The following is a 23,184-nucleotide window of genomic DNA, read 5'->3' on the forward strand; positions in this document are numbered from 1 at the left end:
GGTACATCCACTCTGGAAGTCAGTCTGAAGGTCCCTCAGAAAATTGGACATTCTACTACCTAAGACCCTGCTATACCTCTCCTGGGCATATATCCAAAACATGCTCCAACATATAACAAAGACACATGCTCCACTATGTTCACAGGAGCCTTTTTTATAATAACCATAAGCTGGAAAGAACCCAGATGCCCTTAAACAGAGGAATGGATACAGAAAATGTGGCACATCTACACAATGGAATACTACTCAGCTATCAAAAGCAGTGACTTCATGAAATACATAGGCAAATGAATTGAACCATAAAATATCATCCTGAATGAGGTAACCCAATCACAGACAAATACACATGGTATGCACTCACTGACAAGTGGATTTGAGCCCAAAAACTCGAATTACCCAAGATACAATCCACAGACCATATGAAGTTCAAGAAGAAGGATGACCAAAGTGCAGATGCTTCACTCCTTCTTAAAATGGGGAACAAAAATATTCATAGGAGGAGATATGGAGACAAAGTTTGGAGCAGAGACTGAAGGAATGGCCATTCAGAGCCTGCCTCTCTGGGATCCAGCCAATATACATATAGTCACTAAACCCAGACAATATTGCTGATGCCAAGAAGTGCATGCTCACAGGAGCCTGATAATAGCTGTCTCCTGAGAGGCTCAGCCAGAGCGTAACAAATACAGAAGTGAATACCAGTAGCAAACCACTGAAGTGAGAATGGGGTCCCCATTGGAGGCATTAGAGAAAGGATTGAAGGAGCTGAAGGGCTTGCAAGTCCTTAAGAACAATACCAACCAACCAGAGCTCCCAGGGACTAAACCAATACCCAAAGAGTACACATGAACAGAGCCATGGCTCCAGCTGCATGTGTAGCAGAGGATGGCCTTGATGGGCACCAATGGGAGGAGAAGCCCCTGGTCCTGCCAAGGATGGACCCCACAGTGCAGGGGAATGTCAGGGCAGTTAGGCAGAAAGGTATGGATGGTTGGGTGGTAGAAAGGGGATAACATTTGAAATGTAAATAAAAAATAGCCAATAAAAAAAATCTTTTCACGAGCACCTGAATACCAAATGTTTATCGGTAAGCTTTGGAGCTCCTTGGAGGGAAAAGAGTCAGATCTTTCTGAGTGTGTAACAGGTTTCTCAGAACTTGGCTGAGACAGATGGCAGCAGCCATCCCACCCTTACCCTCTACAAAAACACCTTTTCCTTCTCGAATTTCCTGTCACACTGACACCTTCACTGCAGCTACTCAGGCTTGAAACTCAGGAGACATACTCAATGATCCTTCTTTTCTCTCCCTCTAGTCCTAATCCAGTCTAGCCACAAAACCTTCACCTTTAACTGAACCAGTCACCTCCTTTGACACCTATTTTAGACACAGCATCCCCCAGACGAATGCTTAAAAGCCCATTTCATACAATATCAAAGTAATCTTTCAGAGACTTAAACTGACTGCATAACTTCCTAATTTACAACAGTTTGCCAGTGTTGCACAAGACCCAAGTGTGGGAAGTCACACACAGGATTCAATCTGTATGGCATCAGAAAAAATTGTCATCTGATTCTAAAGGATTTGAAAACTATTAAGATGAGAAAAACAAATTGCTCGGGCTATGTAAAAATATAAATTCATCAATTTTCATTAACTGCAGAATACTTACATCTAATTTCTGCACAAAAGAATATATATATATATATATGTATGTATGTATGTATATATAATTCCAAATGTATCAAATTGGCTTGGTTGTGAGTTCTATTTGCTCACAGTAGAAAACCATAAAGCTTGCTTGGTTCTGCACGCTAGCTCATAGTCATCAGCCTCTGCTCAGATTTGTCTTTCTGCAGGCTCAGTAATTAAAACCATTTGATAATGGTATCCTGATTTGCGGAGTCAAGTTTTATTTGTGCCAAGACTCCCATATACTCTTATTAACTTTTTCCGGTAGTTTTGGCACAAAAGCTTCAAGGTCACAGGCAAAGCTGCACAGTTTATGAACTGTTGCATACAGGGTAGAATTTGGGTTGCTTTGATGACCTTGGTACTTGAGCAAATGGCTGAGGAAGACTCCACCGCTCCCTTCATGCTCACACTGTGGTCTCTCTGTCCTCATTCTTTCCTTTGCCCACTGTCTGTCTCTCCACAGGGTTACGTTCTATTCATGGGTATTTAATTGTGACAATACCACCACACTCATCTCTAAGACCCGAGTCCACTCATACGGTCTGGAGATACAGAGAAGACACCAACTCTCACCGACTTTCTTGAGTCCTGACAAGGGAGACCAGTAAATTGCTTCTAACCTCATCTGTGATTTTCCTGAATTCTGAATTATTTCTAACATAACTTATTCTTAAATGCACATTAATTTAAACAAGTTACGTCCTATTACCCACAAGGTCCACTAGGCAGGGTGGCGAGGACTTGAATTTGGCACACTGAAGTCTTTGTGCTTCAAGCACTTTGAGCTGATGTTCGTTCTGTGCAGCATGAGTCACGATGGTTTCATGATGCATTTTATGTCACATTTTGTCCTGCAATTGTCACTGCTTCAAGACTGCCAGCTAGCTGAAGATTGCTTTCTGACTGCACTTTCATCTGCTTCCCTGCTTATCATAAAATACCATTTTAGTGAAAAGTTTGCAGGCCGCAACAAACCCCCATTGACCACTCTGCTAAGATCCAGCTTTCTGGGCACAGTTAGGAGTAAGAAGATGCGGCGGGGCTTTCTCTGAATTTGCAAAACAAACCCAGGATCATTGCTAGGTGGCAGCAATCACAGTCTTCAAAGCTTACAGTGCTTCCACAGGAGTGCAAAACACAGAAAGCTGTTTTCAATCCAATTTCTCTCTCAAGAAATATCACCTAATACAGTCTTGAAAGATTAGTCCTGGGACAAGGGGTCCATAGTTGTATAACTACCATGTTTGTTTAATCATATTTAAGAAGAATTGCTTTTGTTTTCGTGTAGAAGTGCAAGCAGGTGGATGTATGGAAGTTTAATTACAGCCAGGTGGTGGTGGCACATGCCTTTACTCCCAGCACTCAGGAGACAGAGGCAGGCAGATGTCTGAGGTTGAGGCAGCCTGGTCTACGGAGCGAGTTCCAGGACAGTCAGGGCTCCACAGAGAAACCCTCTCTTGAGAAACAAATACAAACAAACAAAAAGTTAAATTATAATATTCTAAAGAAATAAAATCCCAATATAAAACATGACTATTTATTCACATAGATATAAATGATCTGGCTGTTTGGAAATGTGAGACACAGGCTTGGAAGTCTCATAATGTTAACTCTTAACAAATTCTCACTTAAATTTGCAAAACCATTTAGGACAGCAAAAGTAGAGGACTGAACAGCATGTTCTATAAAAAACAGGTGAGGAATAAATGCAGACATGAGAAAGTGAAGTTCCTGGGGAAGAGGAAGGAAAATGTACCTCACTAAGCAGCATCAAGAGTACAGAGAGAGCCTTCACCCATTCAGACAGCTTACCTCTTTTGAGACAAGGAAACTTGAACAATTTGACCAGTCCAAAATCATCTCCGGACACCAACACTGAACTGTTATAATTGGCGTCCACCGAATTGATGTCAATAACCTCAGCGTATTTGGGCCAAATTCCACTCACTTCAGGGCCTCTCACACACGTCCAGGAGGCCCAGGGGATCCCCTTGATTTCCTCCTTACTTGTTAAAGGCTTCCCTGCTGAAATAGTCAATATAATATTACATTTACATGTGAAATATATTCTAATATATTTTAATCATTTTTCTTTTCTTAGTGTCTAAAACCTACATTAGATATATAAATCAGAGGAATTGCAAGTTCTGATCTCTTCACCCAGTTAGTTACTGTTTTGGGAGAAGGAATTTAAGGAAAACCTCAGTTCAAAATTTAGAAGTGAAGAGAATAGGAAATGATTATTCCTAAATGTAATGTCTCAAACTATTGATACCGCCTTGATCTTAATTTCCAAGGTACAGGTGCTACTACAGAGTATTTGTATTTGTGTGATCTCATTAAATTACATGTCGTCAACACTGAGTCACCAACATGTTGCTAAGCTTTTAAAACCTTGGCTAAGGTTGTCTTATAGTTTATTGGTGTGGGTTATATGCACACTCAGGACGGACAGACGACAGCTTGCAAGACTTGGCTCTCTCTCCTTCCACTGTGTGGGTTCTAGGGACTGAGTCAGATCATGGGTCTCAGCAGAAAGGTCCACCTTTCTAGCCTATAAATGGTGTTTGGAATTTTTTAATTTTTATTTCTAAAATTTAAACTATATGTATAATGTATGTGGGCACCTGCATGTAAATGCAGTGCCCATTGGTGTCAGAGGTATCAGACCTAGCAGAACTGGAGTAAGGATGCCAGCCATCTGTCAGTGCTGGGACTCAAACTCCTGTCTTCTACCAGCTCACTAAGTTCTCTTAATCACTGTACCATCTCCCCAGGTCCCATCAAGTGGTTTTTCTTTAAACAAAAATTCAGGCTCTACAAATTTTAAAGTAGATTTTATGATTTAATTCCTAATCACTGAATCCACAGAATTATGGTGAGCTAAGTGTATCTGGTGGTGGGATAATGGTCCTAACAATAGCTGTGGCTTGGCTGTTCCCAGACACGTAGCTCAGTTCCCATTTCTGTCAGCAGATTAGTGAGGTTCACAGATGGCACAAAATACAGCAAGCCACAAAAGCAAATGAGTGGAAATATTTAACTAGATGCCATTTTTTAAAATTCCAAAGCAATACAATTAAGCATATATCTTCATGCCTGCCTTATTAAAATAAGCATATATTTTCAAATAAAGAACTGAAGAGCAGATACCTTTGCAGAATGGCACTCCAAAATTCTGAACTATATCCAAAATTTCTGGACTGTATGTTCTGAAAGAATGCATTTAAATGACCACAGACTCAGAGAGGATATAGTTGAAGCATTGTCTGTGACCAGCTCCTGCTCAGAGGATTGCATCCCAGAAGTGACTGATTCAGAATAGAAACCAATCTCACTGTTGCAGAGGCAGAGGTGATAGAACCTGCAGCACCTGGACCAGTAAACACGGGGCGTAAGCGCCCATGACCAGTGATAAAGCAAGCTTCAGCCTCATCCCTGAGCATGATGTGCTGTCACTCCAACTGACAAATGTGCTCCAGATGTTCCCATACATGAAAAAGTGAAGTCTGAAGTCCAACACTTCCCACATGCCGGGCCAAGGCTCTGCCAGTAACCCATCTTATCCCATCTAATACTTTGCTTTGTGAGCCTTAGTAGACTGCCAAAACAGATTCCAAACAATGACTCCTTCTGCCTCAGCCTCCCAAGTAAGTAATACTTCAAAAAAAATTCAAGACAGTATATAATTGTTGGAGGTTAAGATTTATATTTTCTTTATTCTTTCCTTTAAAATCATCATTAAAGAAGCCAACATAATCATGAGCAGAGAGGCTTCATCCAGCAGCTGATGGGAGCCAATGCAGAGACACACAGGCAAACCTTAGGCAGAGCTTGGGGAATTCTGCTAAAGACGGGGAGGAAGGATTGTAGAAGCCAGAAGGGTCAAGGACACCACAAGAAAACTCACACAAACAACTAACCAGGAATGCAGGGGCTCACAGAGACTGAACTAACAGTCAGGTGGCCTGCATGGGTCTAACCTAGACTCTCTCCACATATGGTACAGTTGTGTAGCTTAGTGTTCTTGTGGGATACCTAGCAGTTCAAATAGGGACTATCTGTGACTCTTTTGCCTACTTTTGTGACCCCTTTCCTCCTATAAGCCTGCCTCTGCCAGCATTAACTTGAGGGAAGGTGGCTAGTTTTACTGTAACCTGATACACTATGCTTGGTTGATATCCCTTGGAGGCCTGTTGTTTTCTGAAGGGAAATGGAGGAAGTGTGGATTGCAGAAGGGGTAGGTAGTTGACAGGTGGGGTGAGGGGGGTTGAGGAATTGTGGTTGAAATGTAATATATGAGAGTGGTATAAATAAATAATGATTTAAAATTAGTAAAGGTGATAATATGGACATCATTATGTTATATGTGACAGTTTAGTCTTACAAACTAAATGTCACTAGATTTCTATTACAAAAGACAGGTAAATCTCTTATAAATGTTGCAAGGTGAACACAAACAAAAAATGTGCTCACTGGATTTTAAAAAGCTACATTTCACCAGTTAATACAACTATTATCATCAGAGCTGGGTCTGATGCACTCATAGCCACTGAGGACTACAATCCTCAGATCTGAGGCCTTGGCTCTTGTCTAAAGGCTCTAAGCTGATCTAAGAGATAGCCTCAAATTCTCTGAGGTTCCACAGACCATCCTGTTCCTTTTCGACCTTGGTAGAAACTCATTTATGTAATGGTCACATGTCTAATGTGTGTGACAGAAAAAAAATGAGAAAGAAACTCTTCAGGAATGAAAAATTTTAACTTCTAATTTATAGCCAGTTTGCAAACATTAAAATAAACATGAGGCAATATTTTTTTGGTATCACCACTTTTCAGTGGTGAATGAAAAAAACTTAGTCATTAAGACCTCTTGGTAGTCATACCCTACTGCCTAGCAAGCAGAATGCACAGGACATGCACACAACTCATATCCTCCGAAATGGCATAAGCTATTTGTAGAATGGCCATTTAGTTATTTGCCCTTTGCGAAGGCTGTCAAGGAACAGTGTAAGTGGCAAATCAGGGAGGAGATAGAAACAAGAGAAGGACATAAAGTAAAAGGCTGGACACAGAACGAAGCGGCCATGGACCACATGGAAGTTCCTGGAACAACTACTTCAGGTCATCTAAAGGTGATGGACTATTTCAATTATGCAGAAGATGACAGAGTACTATAAGGAGCAAATGTTTGTAGTACTGAGTTTCAATGAGTATTACTGATCTTTATCATAGAAAATCATTTGTTACTATTATTGTGGGGTGTGTGTGTGTGTGTGTGTGTGTGTGTGTGTGTGTGTGTGTGTTTGAGCACGCGCATGTCAGAGTAGTGTAGGTCAGAGGGCAACTTGATGGGGTCCGTTTTTCGTACCAGTATGGAAGGGTGTGTGGTGCCTTCTGGGGATTGAACTCAGTACACCAGGGTTATGTGGCAAGGGCCTTTACCTGATGAGTCACTTCACCAGTCTCTTTCTAACACAACTTTAAGAAGATAAAATCCATTGGACACTCATCCCTAATTTAATTTCTTTTGTTTCCTTAGAGGCAACAGTACCCTCAGTTGAATGGTTAAGCGTTCCCGTACATTTGCAAACCATTTTCTCTATATGTAAGTGGCTATAATATGAGAACTTGTTTAAGTATTGTAACACTTTATATAGATGACCACTGTGCGTATCATCTGCATTTATTTGCTCAGCATTACACTTTTGAGACCTATCCGAATTGACACAAGTTGGATTAGTTACTGTGACATTATGATCTGTGACTACACACTTTAGGCTCTCCTCACTCCCATGGCCACTTAGGAACTTGCTATGGTTTTGGTTCTTGCAATTACAGCAAGCAGTTATGTGCATGTTCTTACGAGTACTCCCCCATCTTCCTCTTTCACTATGTAACACTGACATGCTTTGGTCAGTCTAAATAATTAAAATGGGCCTTTGGTGCTGCTCTCTATACTTTACCCCTTAGAGCAATGCTGGAATGTATATCCACTGCAAGCTTTGTCTTCAAGTCTTCCTCATGTTTTCCTAATGTTGTAAATTATTAATGTGCCTTACTCACAAACATTTTCTCTGAGGGTCTCATGACTTAGGGATCTCGTCTCAGAGAATACTCCTTACTCTGAGGTCACAGGACATTCTCTACCCTTCTCCATGTGGTTCCAGGTTTGCTTTCATGAGCACCTACCACAACCATAATCATCTACCTAGGACTCACACGGCATTTTGTAGAACAGTCTCTCCCCAGCACCGTCATTGGTTTGCAAGTATTTACTATCCAGAGACCAGTCGATGTGCGTGATGAAACTAAGTGACTTGTTGCATTCTCCTATTTTCTTATAGCGCTGGGCAACAGCATAGACATCTACAGGGCCGTCATTGGATCCTACTGCGAGGTATGAGCCATCTGGGGAGAATTTCATCTCATGAATGACTTCTTTCCTGTCCTTGATATGGACCACTTCTGTCATATCTCTGCAGGCATAAAATACAAAGTGACAATCAGGAAATCAAGAGATGGAAAACCCAAGTCTTATTTTAAAAGGTGTGTGTCACAAGAGAGAAAAAATCCTACAGGAACTAAAATATTTATGTTCATAAAATGATAAAACATGTTTGTAACTTATATCCTGCTTATAAAATTAAAACATTTGAAATAATATTTTATGGCCTTGTGGTAAATAGGAAAATCTTTACTCTAGGAATATTTGCTTAAATGTTTGACTATACATTACTGAAATCTTTATTTAAAAATTAGACTTAAAAGCCACTTAAAATGTGTCATGGAGACAGGAGCCGGATGTAGATCGCTCCTGAGAGACACAGCCAGAATACAGCAAATACAGAGGCGAATGCCAGCAGCAAACCACTGAACTGAGAATAGGACCCCCGTTGAAGGAATCAGAGAAAGAACTGGAAGAGCTTGAAGGGGCTCAAGACCCCTTATGAACATCAATGCCAAGCAACCAGAGCTTCCAGGGACTAAGCCACTACCTAAAGACTATACATGGACTGACCCTGGACTCTGACCTCATAGGTAGCAATGAATATTCTAGTAAGAGCACCAGTGGAAGGGGAAGCCCTGGGTCCTGCTAAGACTGAACCCCCAGTGAACTAGACTGTGGGGGGGAGGGCGGCAATGGGGGGAGGGTTGGGAAGGGAACACCCATAAGGAAGGGGAGCGGGGAGGGGGATGTATGCCCGGATACCGGGAAAGGGAATAACACTCGAAATGTATATAAGAAATACTCAAGTTAATAAAAAAAAAAAAGAAAAAAAATGTGTCATGGAGAAAGGCAAATCATCAAAATTAGTGTAAAAATACGTAAAAATAAAAATTTGTATAAAAATAATCTGTTTATGTTTTAAAAATGAGAGCTGATATACTGGTATACACCCTTAATTCTAGCACTTGGAAGGCATAGACAAGATAATCTCTGAGAGCTGAAAGCCAGCTCATCTACATATGGCTATATAGTGAAATTCTGTCTTAAGGAGAAAAAAAGGGTAAACAACTAACATACTTATTGTTATCTATAAAGAACAAGTCTTTATTTATTCATGTATATTAGTACTCTATTTGCATGTATGCCTGCATGACAGAAGAGTAATCAGATCTCATTATAGATGGTTGTGAGCCATCAAGTGGTTGCTGGGAATCGAACTCAGGACCTTTGAAACAACAAACAGTGCTCTTAACCACAGAACCATCCCTCCAGCCCAGGAATCAGTCTGAAAAGAAAAAAATTACTAGCTTTTAAAATGTGAAAATGGTATGCAATCTCTCAGTTCTCACCATGAACGGTCATAATGAATATGCTAAATCACTAAAACATTTGTATATCTTTTGGTCAAATTATTTCTTAAATTATTAATTCTCATAAAAAATTATACATAGGGCATTTTGACCATATTATCCTCTTCTTCAAACCCCTATTAAGTCCAGCCAAACCTCCTTTGTGTCATCTTTTTTAAAAAAAAAACCCACATGCAATTTGTGCTACCATATAAACTTGGATGTGTGGTCAGCCACTGGAGCATAAAATTGACCAAATTCTGTTAAGATTAATTTCTGCTCATATCTGAAAGCTCACTGGGGCTGCTTTCCCCTAACTAGAGACAGGATTGTGACTTGCAGGTCCCCTGAGCCAGTGAAGGTCATCAACTCTAAAACAGAGTGCATCCAACACAACACAGGCCTTGCTTTCCTGTGACCACCCATTCCTGCCATCATTTATCACAGCACTATGCTACACTCTACAACATAAAATACATATGCAGTTTTCTTTCATTTGCACTTGAGCACTCTATCAAAAAGGAGATTTGCTAGTTAGTTACGTTATCAATCACTCAGCAGAGAGCAGAAACATTGTTCATTAATTTGGTAATGAGTTGTGTGTGGGTGATAATGAGAATTCAGAGTAATAAATTGTCCTAAAAGAACTCAACACTATACAAAAATTTTTTCAATATAAAACATGTAGCATTCAATTTACAGCTGTATTTCTTTGCTGTAATTACAAAAGTGATAATCCAAGAGAAAAACTAGTCCATTCAGAGGAATTCCAGAGGTAAATGGCGGGTTTTGTCCAGCATAAACAGTATATGATCAACAAGCAGGAAATACTCCAGTTCTATACCAGTTACATGCACATGAATTTGATTCAAGTTTTACTTATAATAATTAACACCACTGGGTGCTGTGTTATTATTTCTTCCTTGTTTTCTGGCTTAACTACAGAGCTCACAACCTCCCATTTCAAGTCCTTGGGTTCAGATGTCCTTTGGAGGTCACTTAGATTTTAGAAAGGTTCATGTAGACTGTTTTAAGGAGTTTCTAAATGTACTGGCTGGGGTAGCATCTTCCACGAAAAGCAGTATTTATTTGCAGTAAAGCAAACAACACATTATTTCCATGAAGAGACTGAAGGCTATCCAAACTCACATCAGGTCCCTGGATTTGGTTCTACCTCCAAATAGTTTACTAAAGACATCTGAATTTTCAGTGTTTTGGATTTTAGAATCACAGGTAAGGGATTTCCTAACAGCCTGACATATTTTATGACCAGGATACTCTTTAATTTTTAACAAAGGAACATCTCAGATTTTCAGTATTGAATGTACCTGACTCGGAGGACGATGAAAGAGCCGTCTTTCATGCCCAGGGCCAACTGAGATCCATCTGGGCTGAAGGATACACTACGGACTGCTTCCTCCATATTGCAGCGGGCAATCAAAGCATGGTCTGCCAAACTCCACAGCCTAAGAAGAGAGCAGAATGAAGACCAAATCAACCTGTCAGCTATCTGCCAGCCCAGGGGAGGAAAGCCTGCTCTTCACACTGACAACAGTAAAGAACATGGTAACCTCACACCCGCATCCTTCACCAGGGCCTGTTAGAAAACCTGTGAAAAGTGTTTTGTCTATCTTTGGGCCACTTTTATCATTTGAAAAACTCAGCAAGAAATATGAGGTGAAATTACATTTACCAAGATTTTGAGACCCACAGACCAGAAGATATAACACTACTTTGCAAAATGTCTTCTTTTTGAAAATTAGAGTTGTCCGGTATTTATGCCAATGTCTGTTAACCGTGCTTCAAGAGCAGGAACTGATAGTGCTGTGTCTTAATTAGGGGGGTTACTATTGCTGTGATGAAACACCACAACCAAAGAAACTTGGAGAGGAAAGGGTTTGTTCAGTTTGTTCCACATCACTGTCCATCACTGAAGGGAGTCAGGATAGGAACCGAAGCAGGGCAGAAACCTGCAAGCAGGAGCTGATGTAGAGGCCATGGAGGGGGGCTGCTTACTGGCCCGTTTACATAGGCTGCTCAGCCTGTTTTCTTATAGAACCCAGGACCACCAGCCCAAGGATAGCAGCACCCTCCTTGGCCTGGATCACTAATACATCACTAATTAAGAAAACACCTTATAGCTGAATCCTATGGAGGCATGTTCTCAATTGAGGCTCCTTCCTCTCCATAGCCTGAGTCAAGTTAACAAAATAGCTGCCAGGACACCGTTAGTTTCACTTACACATTCATAAAAAGTTCCAGGTAGATGGTACTTAAGCATATGTAGACAGAAACACACATCACATTTGCTGGCTTCCCTGGGGTGTGAGAGGAGGTATCTGATATGAGAACAAGTGATATCTCTTGGACAGCCCTAGAATTTACTCATGGTTATCATTTGAAAGTCCCAGACCTGTACTGATGGCCCACTATTTATAGATCAATCCTTCCTGCTGCTGGTAGCAAAAAAGTACAGCTTCTGGTGGAGGCAAAGCACAGTTCACAGAGCTTTGGGCAAAACTACTGTAGGGTTCCTAGCTCCAGACATTTAACCCAGCTACCCCAAGTTCAGTGAACCCAGAGGAAGTATGTACAATATGCAAATAACAGCTTTTGTGTTAGTTGTAGTTGTGGCCTTTGATCTCTGTAAGGGATTATTTTATGATGGTGGTTGTGATAGTGGTGGTGGTGATGATGATGATGATGACGACAGTGATGATACATGCTGAATTGATTCTTGCCTTCCTCCATGTGGCTTCTAAGCACTGAGCAGGTCATCAGAACTGATAGCAGATGTCTCTACTTGCTGAGTTATTTATCTGGCCCTGTGAAGGCTTTCTTAAGATGGTCTTCTGTTTACACACAATGTCTGCTAGAAGGACCAAGAATGTGCAGTTCTGAAACAAATGTAAGTACCAAGTAGCAGTTTCCTTAAGTGCACTCAGCCATCTGGAAGGGTGAGGAGCTTCGTGGTGAGTGCCTGTCTAGTCCCTCAGGAAACCTTCAGTCTTCAGCCCAAAGCTGAGGATAGTCTCTCAAAACTTCATCCATTTTTCATGACACCGTGCCATCTTCAGCCTTATGCTATTTTTAAACAATGTAAATTTTCCTTCAGCAGGACGAGACAATGCTACTCTCTAGTCAGTTGTACTGTCTCCCTAAAGCTTCTAAGTTTATCTCTAGAAAGCATGGATTCTACCCTTCTTACTTCAAAGTTCTGCAAAAATACACTCAGATGTTTCATCAAACTAATTGCCGAAAAAAAGAGTACTACAGATTCCGCCAGCTGGAGTTCCTCAGCCATGTTTATAACTCTAAGAATTAACACTAAAATATAAAAATCAAGGACTTTCATGAACTCTTTCCCTTGGATGGGTAAGAACTGGTCACAGGAACTTGGTTAATTTTGGGCACTGTTTTGGCTGCTTTGAAGGTGCTCAGAGTAACAAAAAAACATGAAAACAAAGTCAAGAGATGTATATGGCAACTAAACATTCATGTTGCCTATGAATAACTATTTCTACCCAGGCTGAAATTAATGAGGTTTATACATTTGGTAGGAACTAAAACATGGAATTGAGCATCTCATGCTTTGAGAACTACATGAACCTATAGAGTAAGTGGGGGAAAAGCAGGGGCCTTTATCATAGTTTACATGGTTCTATAGTTTCATAGTTTTCTAAAGAATAATAGAAACAATAATCCATCAATAGATGATTACTCTCAATCCTCCTTGTTGTTGAGTGCTTTAAGTTTATTAAACACATTGCAGTCTGAAATGAATGTAACAGTTGTCAGGATACTGGAGGCTTGCTTAATTTGATGATTTTACCCAATATTGTACTTTTAAAGAATAGAGAACCATTCAAGTCTGAACATTGTCTCAGAAATTAACATTCTTCTTTGTTTGATGACAATGTTTAAATTCCAGTTTCAGAATTTACAAAAAAGAAATAATTACCTCATGTGTTGAAGACAACTTTAAAATCAGGGCTGAAGGTCTTATGAAGAATGAAAGTCGCTAATTAAATACTAAAATGACCTAGCAATCCCCCTACAGGAGGGCAAGTACATGAATGGGAAAGAAATCTTGTCTTACCAGAGAGTAGTGTGTTGGGCTCTTCTCTTGAACTAAAAAGACAACTGGAAGACAGTCTAAGTGGTACTCACACATTTTCATTTTTGAAAAGATTTTCATGACTTTAAATGGAGCCAAAAAAGATAACAACATGCTAAGAAGCCAACTAACAGCTAGCTAAACACCCTAGCTTCCATTTAGAAAGTGTGTGTGCCTATGCTGTGGTTTATCCTTAAACCGCAAACATATTTGAGCAAAAGAAATGTGACCCCCCAGGAAGTCCATGAGGGTATAATGGAGCCTCACCTGACAGAGCGGTCATCACTGCCTGTCACAGCCAGAGGCTTCTTAGGGTGCAAGGCCAGAGCCCAGAGTTCCCCCTCGCAGTGGCCCTGAAGGATGAGCATTGGCTTATCCCGCTCTCGAACAATGACTTCAAATATCTCACTGTCCTGGGTTCCTGCTAGAAGGCGGTCAGCTTTCCAGCACACACTCCGAATAGAGAGGCCTGATGAAGAGCAAAGAAAGCATTTATTCACACCGTCTACACACAAAACCAGCACCCAAAGTGAGTACCTTTCACTAAGCTAGCATCTGATGCCACACATTTGTGCAAGGCCCAAAGGTGTAGAATCCATTCCACCTGTTAGTCGATGGTGCTTTTGCAAGTTGAATGTTGTTGCTACAGTGAACACCATGTCTTATTCAGGAAAACTATATGTTTTTACTGCTTAATTTAAGAACTACATCTAAAATAGTAGAGCAATCAGACATTATGAAAACTGACCCTCAGTGAACCTCATCTCCATTCCTGTCTGCACCTCTACTGAGGCAGATTGACATATCTGTCCCTCTATCCACTCCACAGTTTGCAGGTCTCTCAGGAGATCTACTGTAACCAGGGATACAGGTGAGACCCCTGCCCAAATAACTGCCCAAGCTGGGACCCCCATGGAGCCCAGCAGACAGGGGAACCCTCCCCTCTGTGCAAACCCCATCTCTCTTCCAGTCTACACCTCCACCAGAGCAGATCAGTATGCCTCCTCCTCTTTCACATCCCCACACTCTACCAGTCTCTCAGGAGGTCTTCCATAACCAGGGACACAATCTGCCTATCTCTCAGGAGGTCTGTCATAACCAGGTCACCAGAGGACTGCCCTAACCTAGTTACACAGGAGACTATTCTAACCAGGGACACAGGAGGTTCCCCTAACAAGAGACTGAACAGCCTGCCTCCCAGGAGGCCTGTTCTAACCCATGTCACAAAGTGCTACTTGCCTCCAAGGAGGCAGGCTCCAGTCAGAGACATCCAGTTAACACTAGAGATAACCAGATGCCAAGAAGCAAGAGTGAGAGCATAAGCAACAGAAATAAATATATTTTGGCACCACCAGAACCCAGTTCTCCTACCACAGCAAGCCCTAGATACCCCAACACACCTGAAAAGCAAAATGCTGACATAAAGGCCCATCCCATGAAGATAATAGAGGCCTTTAAGGAGGATATAAATAATTCACTTAAAGAAATAACAGGAAAACACAGTAGAAGACCTTAAAGAGGGAATAAATAAATCCCTTAAAGAAATACAGGAAAACATGATCAAACAGGTGAAGGAATTGAACAAAATGGTCTAAGACCTAAAAAGGAAATAGAAACAATAAAGAAATCATGTACGGAGGCAACACTAAAGATGAAAAACTTAGGAAAGAGATCAGGAGGTATAGAAGACACCATAGATAATATTAACACATCAGTCAAAGAAAATACAAAGTGTAAAAACTTCCTAACCTAAAACATCCAGGAAATTCAGGACACAATGAAAAGACTAAAACCTAAGAATAACAGACATAGAAGAGATTGAAGATTCCCAGTTCAACAGACCAGAAAACATCTTCAACAAAATCATAGAAATAAACTTCCCCACCTGAAAGTAAGAGATGGCCATAAAAGTGCAAGAAGCCTACAAAATACCAAATAGATTGGGTCAGAAAAGAAAATCCTCTCATCACATAACAATCAAAACATTAAATGCACAGAACAATAAAGAATATTAAAAACTGTAAGGGGGGCAGGGAAGAGAGAGGCAAAGATTAAAACAGAGACTGAAGGAACACCCATTCAGAGTCTGCCCCACATGTGGCCCATACATATACAGCCACCCAATTAGACAAGATGGATGAAGCAAAGAAGTGCAGACCGACAGGAGCCGGATGTAGATCGCTCCTGAGAGACACAGCCAGAATACAGCAAATACAGAGGTGAATGCCAGCAGCAAACCACTGAACTGAGAATAGGACCCCCGTTGAAGGAATCAGAGAAAGAACTGGAAGAGCTTGAAGGGGCTCGAGACCCCATATGTACAACAATGCCAAGCAACCAGAGCTTCCAGGGACTAAGCCACTACCTAAAGACTATACATGGACTGACCCTGGACTCTGACTTCATAGGTAGCAATGAATATCCTAGTAAGAGCACCAGTGGAAGGGGAAGCCCTGGGTCCTGCTAAGACTGAACCCCCAGTGAACTAGACTGTGGGGGGGAGGGCGGCAAGGGGGGGAGGGTTGGGAGGGGAACACCCATAAGGAAGGGGAGGGGGGAGGGGGATGTTTGCCCGGATACCGGAAAAGGGAATAACACTCGAAATGTATATAAGAAATACTCAAGTTAATAAAAAAAAAAAACTGTAAGGGGAAAATGCCAAGTAACATATAAAGGCAGACCTATCAGAATCACACCAGACTTAACAACAGAGACACTAAAAGTCAAAACAGCCTGGACAGAGGTCATGCAGACCCTAGGAGAATACAAATGCCAGCTCAGATTACTATACCATACCAAACACTCAATCATCATGGATGGAAAAACCAAGCTATTCCATGACTAAATCAAATTTAAACAATATCTATCTACTAATGCAGGCCTACAGAGGTTACTAGAAGTAAAACTCCAATGCAAGGAGACTGCCTATGCCCAAGAAAACACAAGAAATTAATCATCTCACAACAAACACAAAAGAAGAAAAGCACACATAAATATCACCTCCAACAACAACAGTCACTGGTCTTTAATATCTCTCAGCATTAATGGACTCTATTCCCTAATAAAAATACATAGGCTAACAGACTGGATATGCAAGCAGGAACCAGCATTTGGCTGCATACAAGAAACACACCTCAGTGACAAAGACAGAAATAACCTCAAAGTAAAAGGCCACAAAAAAGTTTTCCAAGCAAATAGTCCCAACAAACAAGATGGAGTATTCTAGTATCCAATAATATAGACTTTTAATCAAAAGTTATTAAGAGAGATGGGTAAGAACAGTTCATACTCATAAAAGGAAAATTCCATCAAGATGAAGTCTCAATTCAGAACATCTATGACCCAAATGCAAGGGCACACACATTTATAAAAGAAACTTTAATAAAGCTCAAAACACACATTGAACCCCACATAATAATTTTGGGAGAATTCAACACTCCACTCTCATGAATGGACAGGTCATTGAAACAGAAACTAAACACAGTGAAACTAATAAAAGTTATGAGCCAAATGGATTTAGCAGATATCTATAAAACATTTCACCCAAAAGAAGAGAATATACCTTCTTCTCAACACATCATGATATTTTCTCCAAAATTGATCATATAATCAAATACAAAACAAGCCTCAACTGATACAAGAAGATTGAAATAACCTGTGCATCCTATCAGATCACCACAGACTAAGGCTAGACTTCAATAACAATAAAAAACAACAGAAACCCCACATACACATGTAAACTGAACAATTCTCTACTCGACAATAATTTGGTCAGAGAAGAAACAAAGAAAAAAATTAAAGACTTTCAAATTCAATGAAAATGAAGACACAGCATTCCCAAACTTATGGGACACAAAGAAAGCAGTGCCAAGAGAAAAATTTTATAGCACTAAATTCCTTCATAGAAAAATTGAAGAGATCCTACACTAGCAAGTAACAGCACACCTGAAAGCTCTAGTGCAAAAAGGAGCAAACACACCCAAGATGAGTAGAGAGTAGGAAATGGTCAAACTCAGGGCCTAAATCAACCAATTAGAAACAAAGAGAATGATACAAAGAATCAATAAAACCAAGAGCTGATTCTTTAGAAAATCAACAAGATAAACTCTTAGCCAGACTAACTAAAGGGCACAGAGACAGTATCCAAATCAACAAAATCAGAAATGAAAAGGGATACAGACACTGAGGAAATTAAAAGACTCGTCAGCTCTTAATACAAAACCCTGTACTCAACAAAACTGGAAAATCTAGATGAAATGGATGATGTTCTTGACAGATATCACATACAAAAGTTAAATCAAGATCAAGTAAACTATATAAACAGTCCCATTACCCCTAAGGAAATAGAAGCAGTCATTAACAACCTCCCATCCAAAAAAAAAAAAGGCAGGGCCAGATGGTTTTAGTGCAGAATTCTACCAGAACTTCAAAAAGATCTAATACCAATACGTCTCAAACTACTGCCCAAAATACAAACAGAAGGACTTTTTTTTATCAATTTCACTTATGAATATCTATATAAAAATACTAATAAAACTCTAGCAAACAGAATCCAAGAACACATCAAAGCCATCATTCACCATGATCAAATAGGCTTCATCTTAAAGATGCAAGGATGGTTCAATATATGAAAATCCATGAATGTAATCCACCTTGTAAACAAACTCAAAAGTTGCATAATCACCTTATAAGATGCTGAAAAAGCATTTGACAAAACTTAACATCCCTTCATGTTAAAAATATTAGATCAGGAATTCACAGCACATACCTAAACATAATAAAAGCAATATACAGCAAATCAACAGCCAGCATCAAATTTAGTGGAGAGAAACTTGAAGCAATCCCACTAAAATCAGGGACAAGACAAGACTGCCTATTTAGATAACCAAAAGACACCAAAGGGATACAAATTGGAAAAAAATTAGTCAGGGTGATATAATAGTATACATACGAGATGACAGAATTTCTACCAGAGAACTTCTACAGCTGATAAACAACGTCAGCAAATTGCTTTATATAAAATTAATTCAAACAAATAAGTAGCCTTCCACTATACAAAGGATAAATGGGCTGAGAAAGAAAATAGGGAAACAACACCCTTCACAATGGCCACAAAATATAACATATCTGGGTGTAACCCTAACCAAACAAGTGAAGGATCTATATGACAAGAATTTCAAGTCCCTGAAGAAAGAAAAAAGACCTCAGAATATGGAAAGATCTCCTATGCTCATGGATCTGTAGGATTAACATAATAAAAGTGCCATTTTACCAAAACCAATCTATAGATTCAATGCAATCCACATCAAAATTCCAACACAATTCTTTACAGATATGGAAAGAGCAATTCTCAATTTCATATGGAAAAATAAAAAGCCCAGGATAGCAAAAACAATTCTCAATAATAAAAGAACTTCTGGGGGAATGACTATCCTTGACCTCAAGTTGTACTACAAAGCAATAGTGGTAAAAAGCACATGCTGTTGGTACAGAGACAGACAGGTAGATCAATGGAAAAGGATTGACCCAGAAATGAATCCACACACCCATGGACACTTGATCTTTGACAAAGAAACCAAAGCCATACAGTGGGAAAAAAGAAAGCATCTTCAACAAATGGTGGTGGTGTAACTGGCAGTCTACATATAGAAGAATCCAAACTGATCCATATTTATCACCTTGTATAAAGCTCGAGTTCAAGTGGATCAAGGACATCTACATAAAACCAGATACAGTGAATTTAATAGAAGAGAAAGTGGGAAATAGCCTCAAATGCAATGGCACAGGGGAAAACTCCCTGAACAGAACACCAATGGCTCAGGCTATAAGAACAACAATTGACAAATAGAACATCATGAAACTGAAAAGCAACGGACACTGTCAACAGGACAAAATGGAAACCTACTGATTGGGAAAGATCTTCACTAACCCTACATCCAATGGAGGTCTAATATCCAAAATATACAAAGTAATCAAGAAGTCAGTCTCCAGAAAACCAAATAACCCAATTAAAAAATGGGGTACAGAGCTAAACAGAGAATTCTCAACAGAGGAATACCAAATGGCTGAAAAGCACTTAAACAAATGTTCAACATCCTTGGTCATCAGAAAAAATGCAAATCAAAATGATCCTGAGAGTCCACTTCACACCAATCAGAATGTCTAAGACCAAGAACTCCATAGATAGTACATGTTGGCAAGAATGTGGAGAAAGAGGAACACTCTTCCATTGCTGGTGGAATTGCAAACTGGTACAACCACTCTGGAAATCAATCTGGGTGTTCCTCAGAGAAACAGAAATAGATCTACCTGAAGACCGATCCTATACCACTTCTGGTAATATACCCAAAAGATGCTCCACTATACCACAAGGACACATGTTCCACTATGTTCATAGCAGCCTTATTTGTCAAAGCCAGAACCTGGAAACAACCCAGATGTTCCTCTACTGAAGAATGTATAAGAAAATATGGGTCATTTACACAATGGAATACTACTTAGCTGTTAAAAACAAAGACATCATGAATTTTGCAGGCAAATTGATGGAACTAGAAAATATCATCCCTGTGTGAGGTAACCCACTCACTGGTAAGTGGTTATTAGCCAAAATGTTCAGAACATCTATGAGACAACTTACAGACTGTAGGAAGCTTAACAGGAAGGAGGATAACTCATATGAAAGTATTATGGGAGGCTGAGGAGGAGAGGGACTCTTCCATGGGCGGGAGAGGGGATGGGGAGGGGAAAACAGAGGCAGAATCATGTATGAGGGATGGGAGACAGGAGAGAAGTCCAGAGGACCAGCAGGGTGAATTGAAATATGCAGCAGTGTGGGGTTGGGGAGGGGGGAACTCCTAGAAAATCTCAGAGGCCTTGGATGGAAGAGGCTACCAGGACTCAATGGTGATGACATTAGCCAAATGCCCAACAGTGGGGAGATGGAGCCTGAAGAGACCACCTCCAGTAGATAGACGTGGCCCCCAGTTGAGGCAAGGAACCACCCACCCACCTTCCAACTTTTTGACCCAAAATTGCTTCAGTCTAAAGGAAATGGAGGGACAAAAATAGAGCAGAGACTGAGAGAAAGGATTCCCAGTGACTAACCCAGCTTGGGATCCATCCCATGCACCCCAAACTCTGACACAATTACTGATGCCATATTGTGCTTTCAGACAGGAGCCCGGCATGGTTGTCCTCTGAGAGTCCCTAGCAGCAGCTGACCGAGACAAATATAGATACTTATGGTCAACCATTAGATTGAGGTTAGTAACACCTATGGAAGAGACTGGGAAAGGACTGAAGGAGCTGAGGGGGATTACCACCTCATAAGAACAACAAGAGTGTTAACTAACCCAGATCCCTCAGAGCTCCCAGAGACTAAGCCAACCAAGAAATACATGGGCTTGTCTGTGCCACACCCCCACTCCCACTTCCACCCCCACTCCTGACCCTCATCCCCACCCCCGGCACATGGTTAGAAGAAGAGGACTGGCCAAGTGGGGCAACTGGTGGAATGTTAATAAATAAAATAATTAAAATTTAAAAAAGAAAAAAAAGGAAAAAGAAACCTGACCCTCCATGAACTCTGGCTTCTTTGGTCCACTCAATTCCTAACTGAGTTTGTTATGTATTGATGTATGCAGTGAATTGTTTCACAGCTGAGTTAGAAAGACAAGGAAATTTCATTTTCCTAACTCTCCAGAAAAAAGTCTGTAATATACTCTGCAACCTCAGTTCCCTTCACATCTGTGCTGTACTGCACCAGAAGCTCTAGACACAGGATTCACTCCTGCTTTAGACCTGATTAGTCAGACGCCTAGAGGTCAATACATTGCTCTATGAGGGTCAGAAGTAGTATATACATATATTATATATGATACATACTTTAGACTATAATAATGAAGATCATGTAATTTGTCATCTAATTTAAATCTCTTTGAAAGAAAAAGGAAGCGGTAAAAACAATTAAGTTTAATATTTAAAAAATACACATTTCTAAAAATAGTTTTATTATGCTGAAAGATCTAATAAATAATTATATCAAAAAGTTTCAAAAAGGGCTGGAGAGATAGCTCAGTGATTAAGAGCACTGACTGCTCTTCCAGAGTTCCTGAGTTCAAATCCCAGCAACCACATGGTGACTCACAACCATCTGTAATGGGATCTGATGCCCTCTTGTAGTGCTTGCCAATCTTGTGATTTAATTGATAAGTGAAAGTTTTTTCAATACTACAAAAGCTACATCAGATGCCCTCTTTTTAAATTTTATTTTTCTTGGATATTTTAGGTATTTACATTTCAAATGTTATCTCCTTTCTCCCCTATCCCATACCCCCTCCCTGCTCCCATGCTTCTATGAGAATACTCCCACTCCCATCCACCCACTCCTACCTCAATGCCCAGACCTTCCCAAACACCGGGGAAACAAGCCTTCACAGGACCAAGGGTTTTTCTTCCTATTGATGCTGAACAATGCCATCTTCTGCTACATATGTGACTGGAGTCATGGGTACCTCCATAGGTTGATAGTTTAGTCCCTGGAACCTCTAGTGGGGTCTGGTTGGTTGATATTGTTGTTCTTCCTATGGTATTGCAAACCCCTTCAGCTCTTTCAGACTTTTCTCTAACCTCTCCATTGAATTCAATGGTTAGCTGCAGTCATCCTCATCTGTATCAGTAGGACTCTGGCAGAGCCTCTCAGAAGACACTCATATCTGGCTCCTGTCAGCAAACAATTCTTGGCATCACCAATAGTGATTGGGTTTGGAGGTAGAATATGGGATGGATCACCAGGTTGGGGCAGTATCTGGATGACCTTTCCTTCAGTCCCTGCTCCACTTTGTCCCTGTAATTCCTCCTGTTAGTATTTTGCTTATCCTTCTAAAAAGGAATGAAGGATCCACATTTTGGTCTTCCTTTTTCTTGAGGATCATATGATCTGTGAAATTTTCTTAGGTATTCCAAGCTTTTGGGCTAATATTCACTTATTAGTGAGTTCATATAATGTGTTCTTTTGTGACTGGATTACCTCACTCAGGATATTTCTAGCTCCATCCATTTGCCCAAGAATTTCATGTAGTCATTGTTTTTAATAGCTGAGTAGTAGTCCATTGTGTAAATGTACCACATTTTCTGTATCCTTTCTTCTGTTGAAGGACATCTGGGTTGTTTCCTATTTCTGGCTATTATAAATAAGCCTGCTATGAACATAATGGAACATGTGTCCTTGTTATATATTGGAGCATCTTTTGGGTATATGCCCAGGAGAGGTATAGCTGGGTCCTCAGGTAGTACACTGTCCAATTTTCTGAGGAACCTCCAGACTGCTTTCCAGAGTAGTTGTACTAGCTTGCAATCCCACCAACACTGGAGGAATGTTCCTCTTTCTCCACATCCTTGCCAGCATCTACTGTCGCCAGAGTTCTGATCTTAGCCATTCTGACTGGGGTGAGGTGGAAATCTCAGGGGTTTTTTTTATTTGCATTTCCCTGATGACTAGGGATGCTGAACATTTCTTTAGGTGCTTCTCAGCCATTCCATATTCCTCAGTTGAGAATTCTTTTTTAGCTCTTTAG

General features: G+C 40.4%; 1 protein-coding gene across 10 annotated transcripts in view; it reads right to left on the reverse strand.

Moving 5' to 3' along the window:
- The window catches only part of Eml6 (EMAP like 6), a 354,900-nt gene that overhangs the window by 166,259 nt on the left and 165,457 nt on the right, over positions 1-23,184 (reverse strand). For all 10 annotated transcript variants that reach the window (XR_010057763.1, XR_010057765.1, XR_010057762.1 and 7 more), the window contains 4 exons: positions 13,877-14,078; positions 10,821-10,958; positions 7,915-8,171; positions 3,506-3,718 (listed from right to left, as the gene is read on the reverse strand). Coding sequence is in view for 5 of the 10 variants with exons in the window: in XM_063273849.1 (XP_063129919.1) it covers positions 3,506-3,718; positions 7,915-8,171; positions 10,821-10,958; positions 13,877-14,078 (810 nt within the window). In the remaining 5 variants the exon portion in view is untranslated. The remainder of the gene's footprint in view (positions 1-3,505; positions 3,719-7,914; positions 8,172-10,820; positions 10,959-13,876; positions 14,079-23,184) is intronic.

Source organism: Rattus norvegicus, chromosome 14, assembly GCF_036323735.1.
Source record: "Rattus norvegicus strain BN/NHsdMcwi chromosome 14, GRCr8, whole genome shotgun sequence".
Taxonomy (NCBI): Eukaryota; Metazoa; Chordata; class Mammalia; order Rodentia; family Muridae; genus Rattus; species Rattus norvegicus.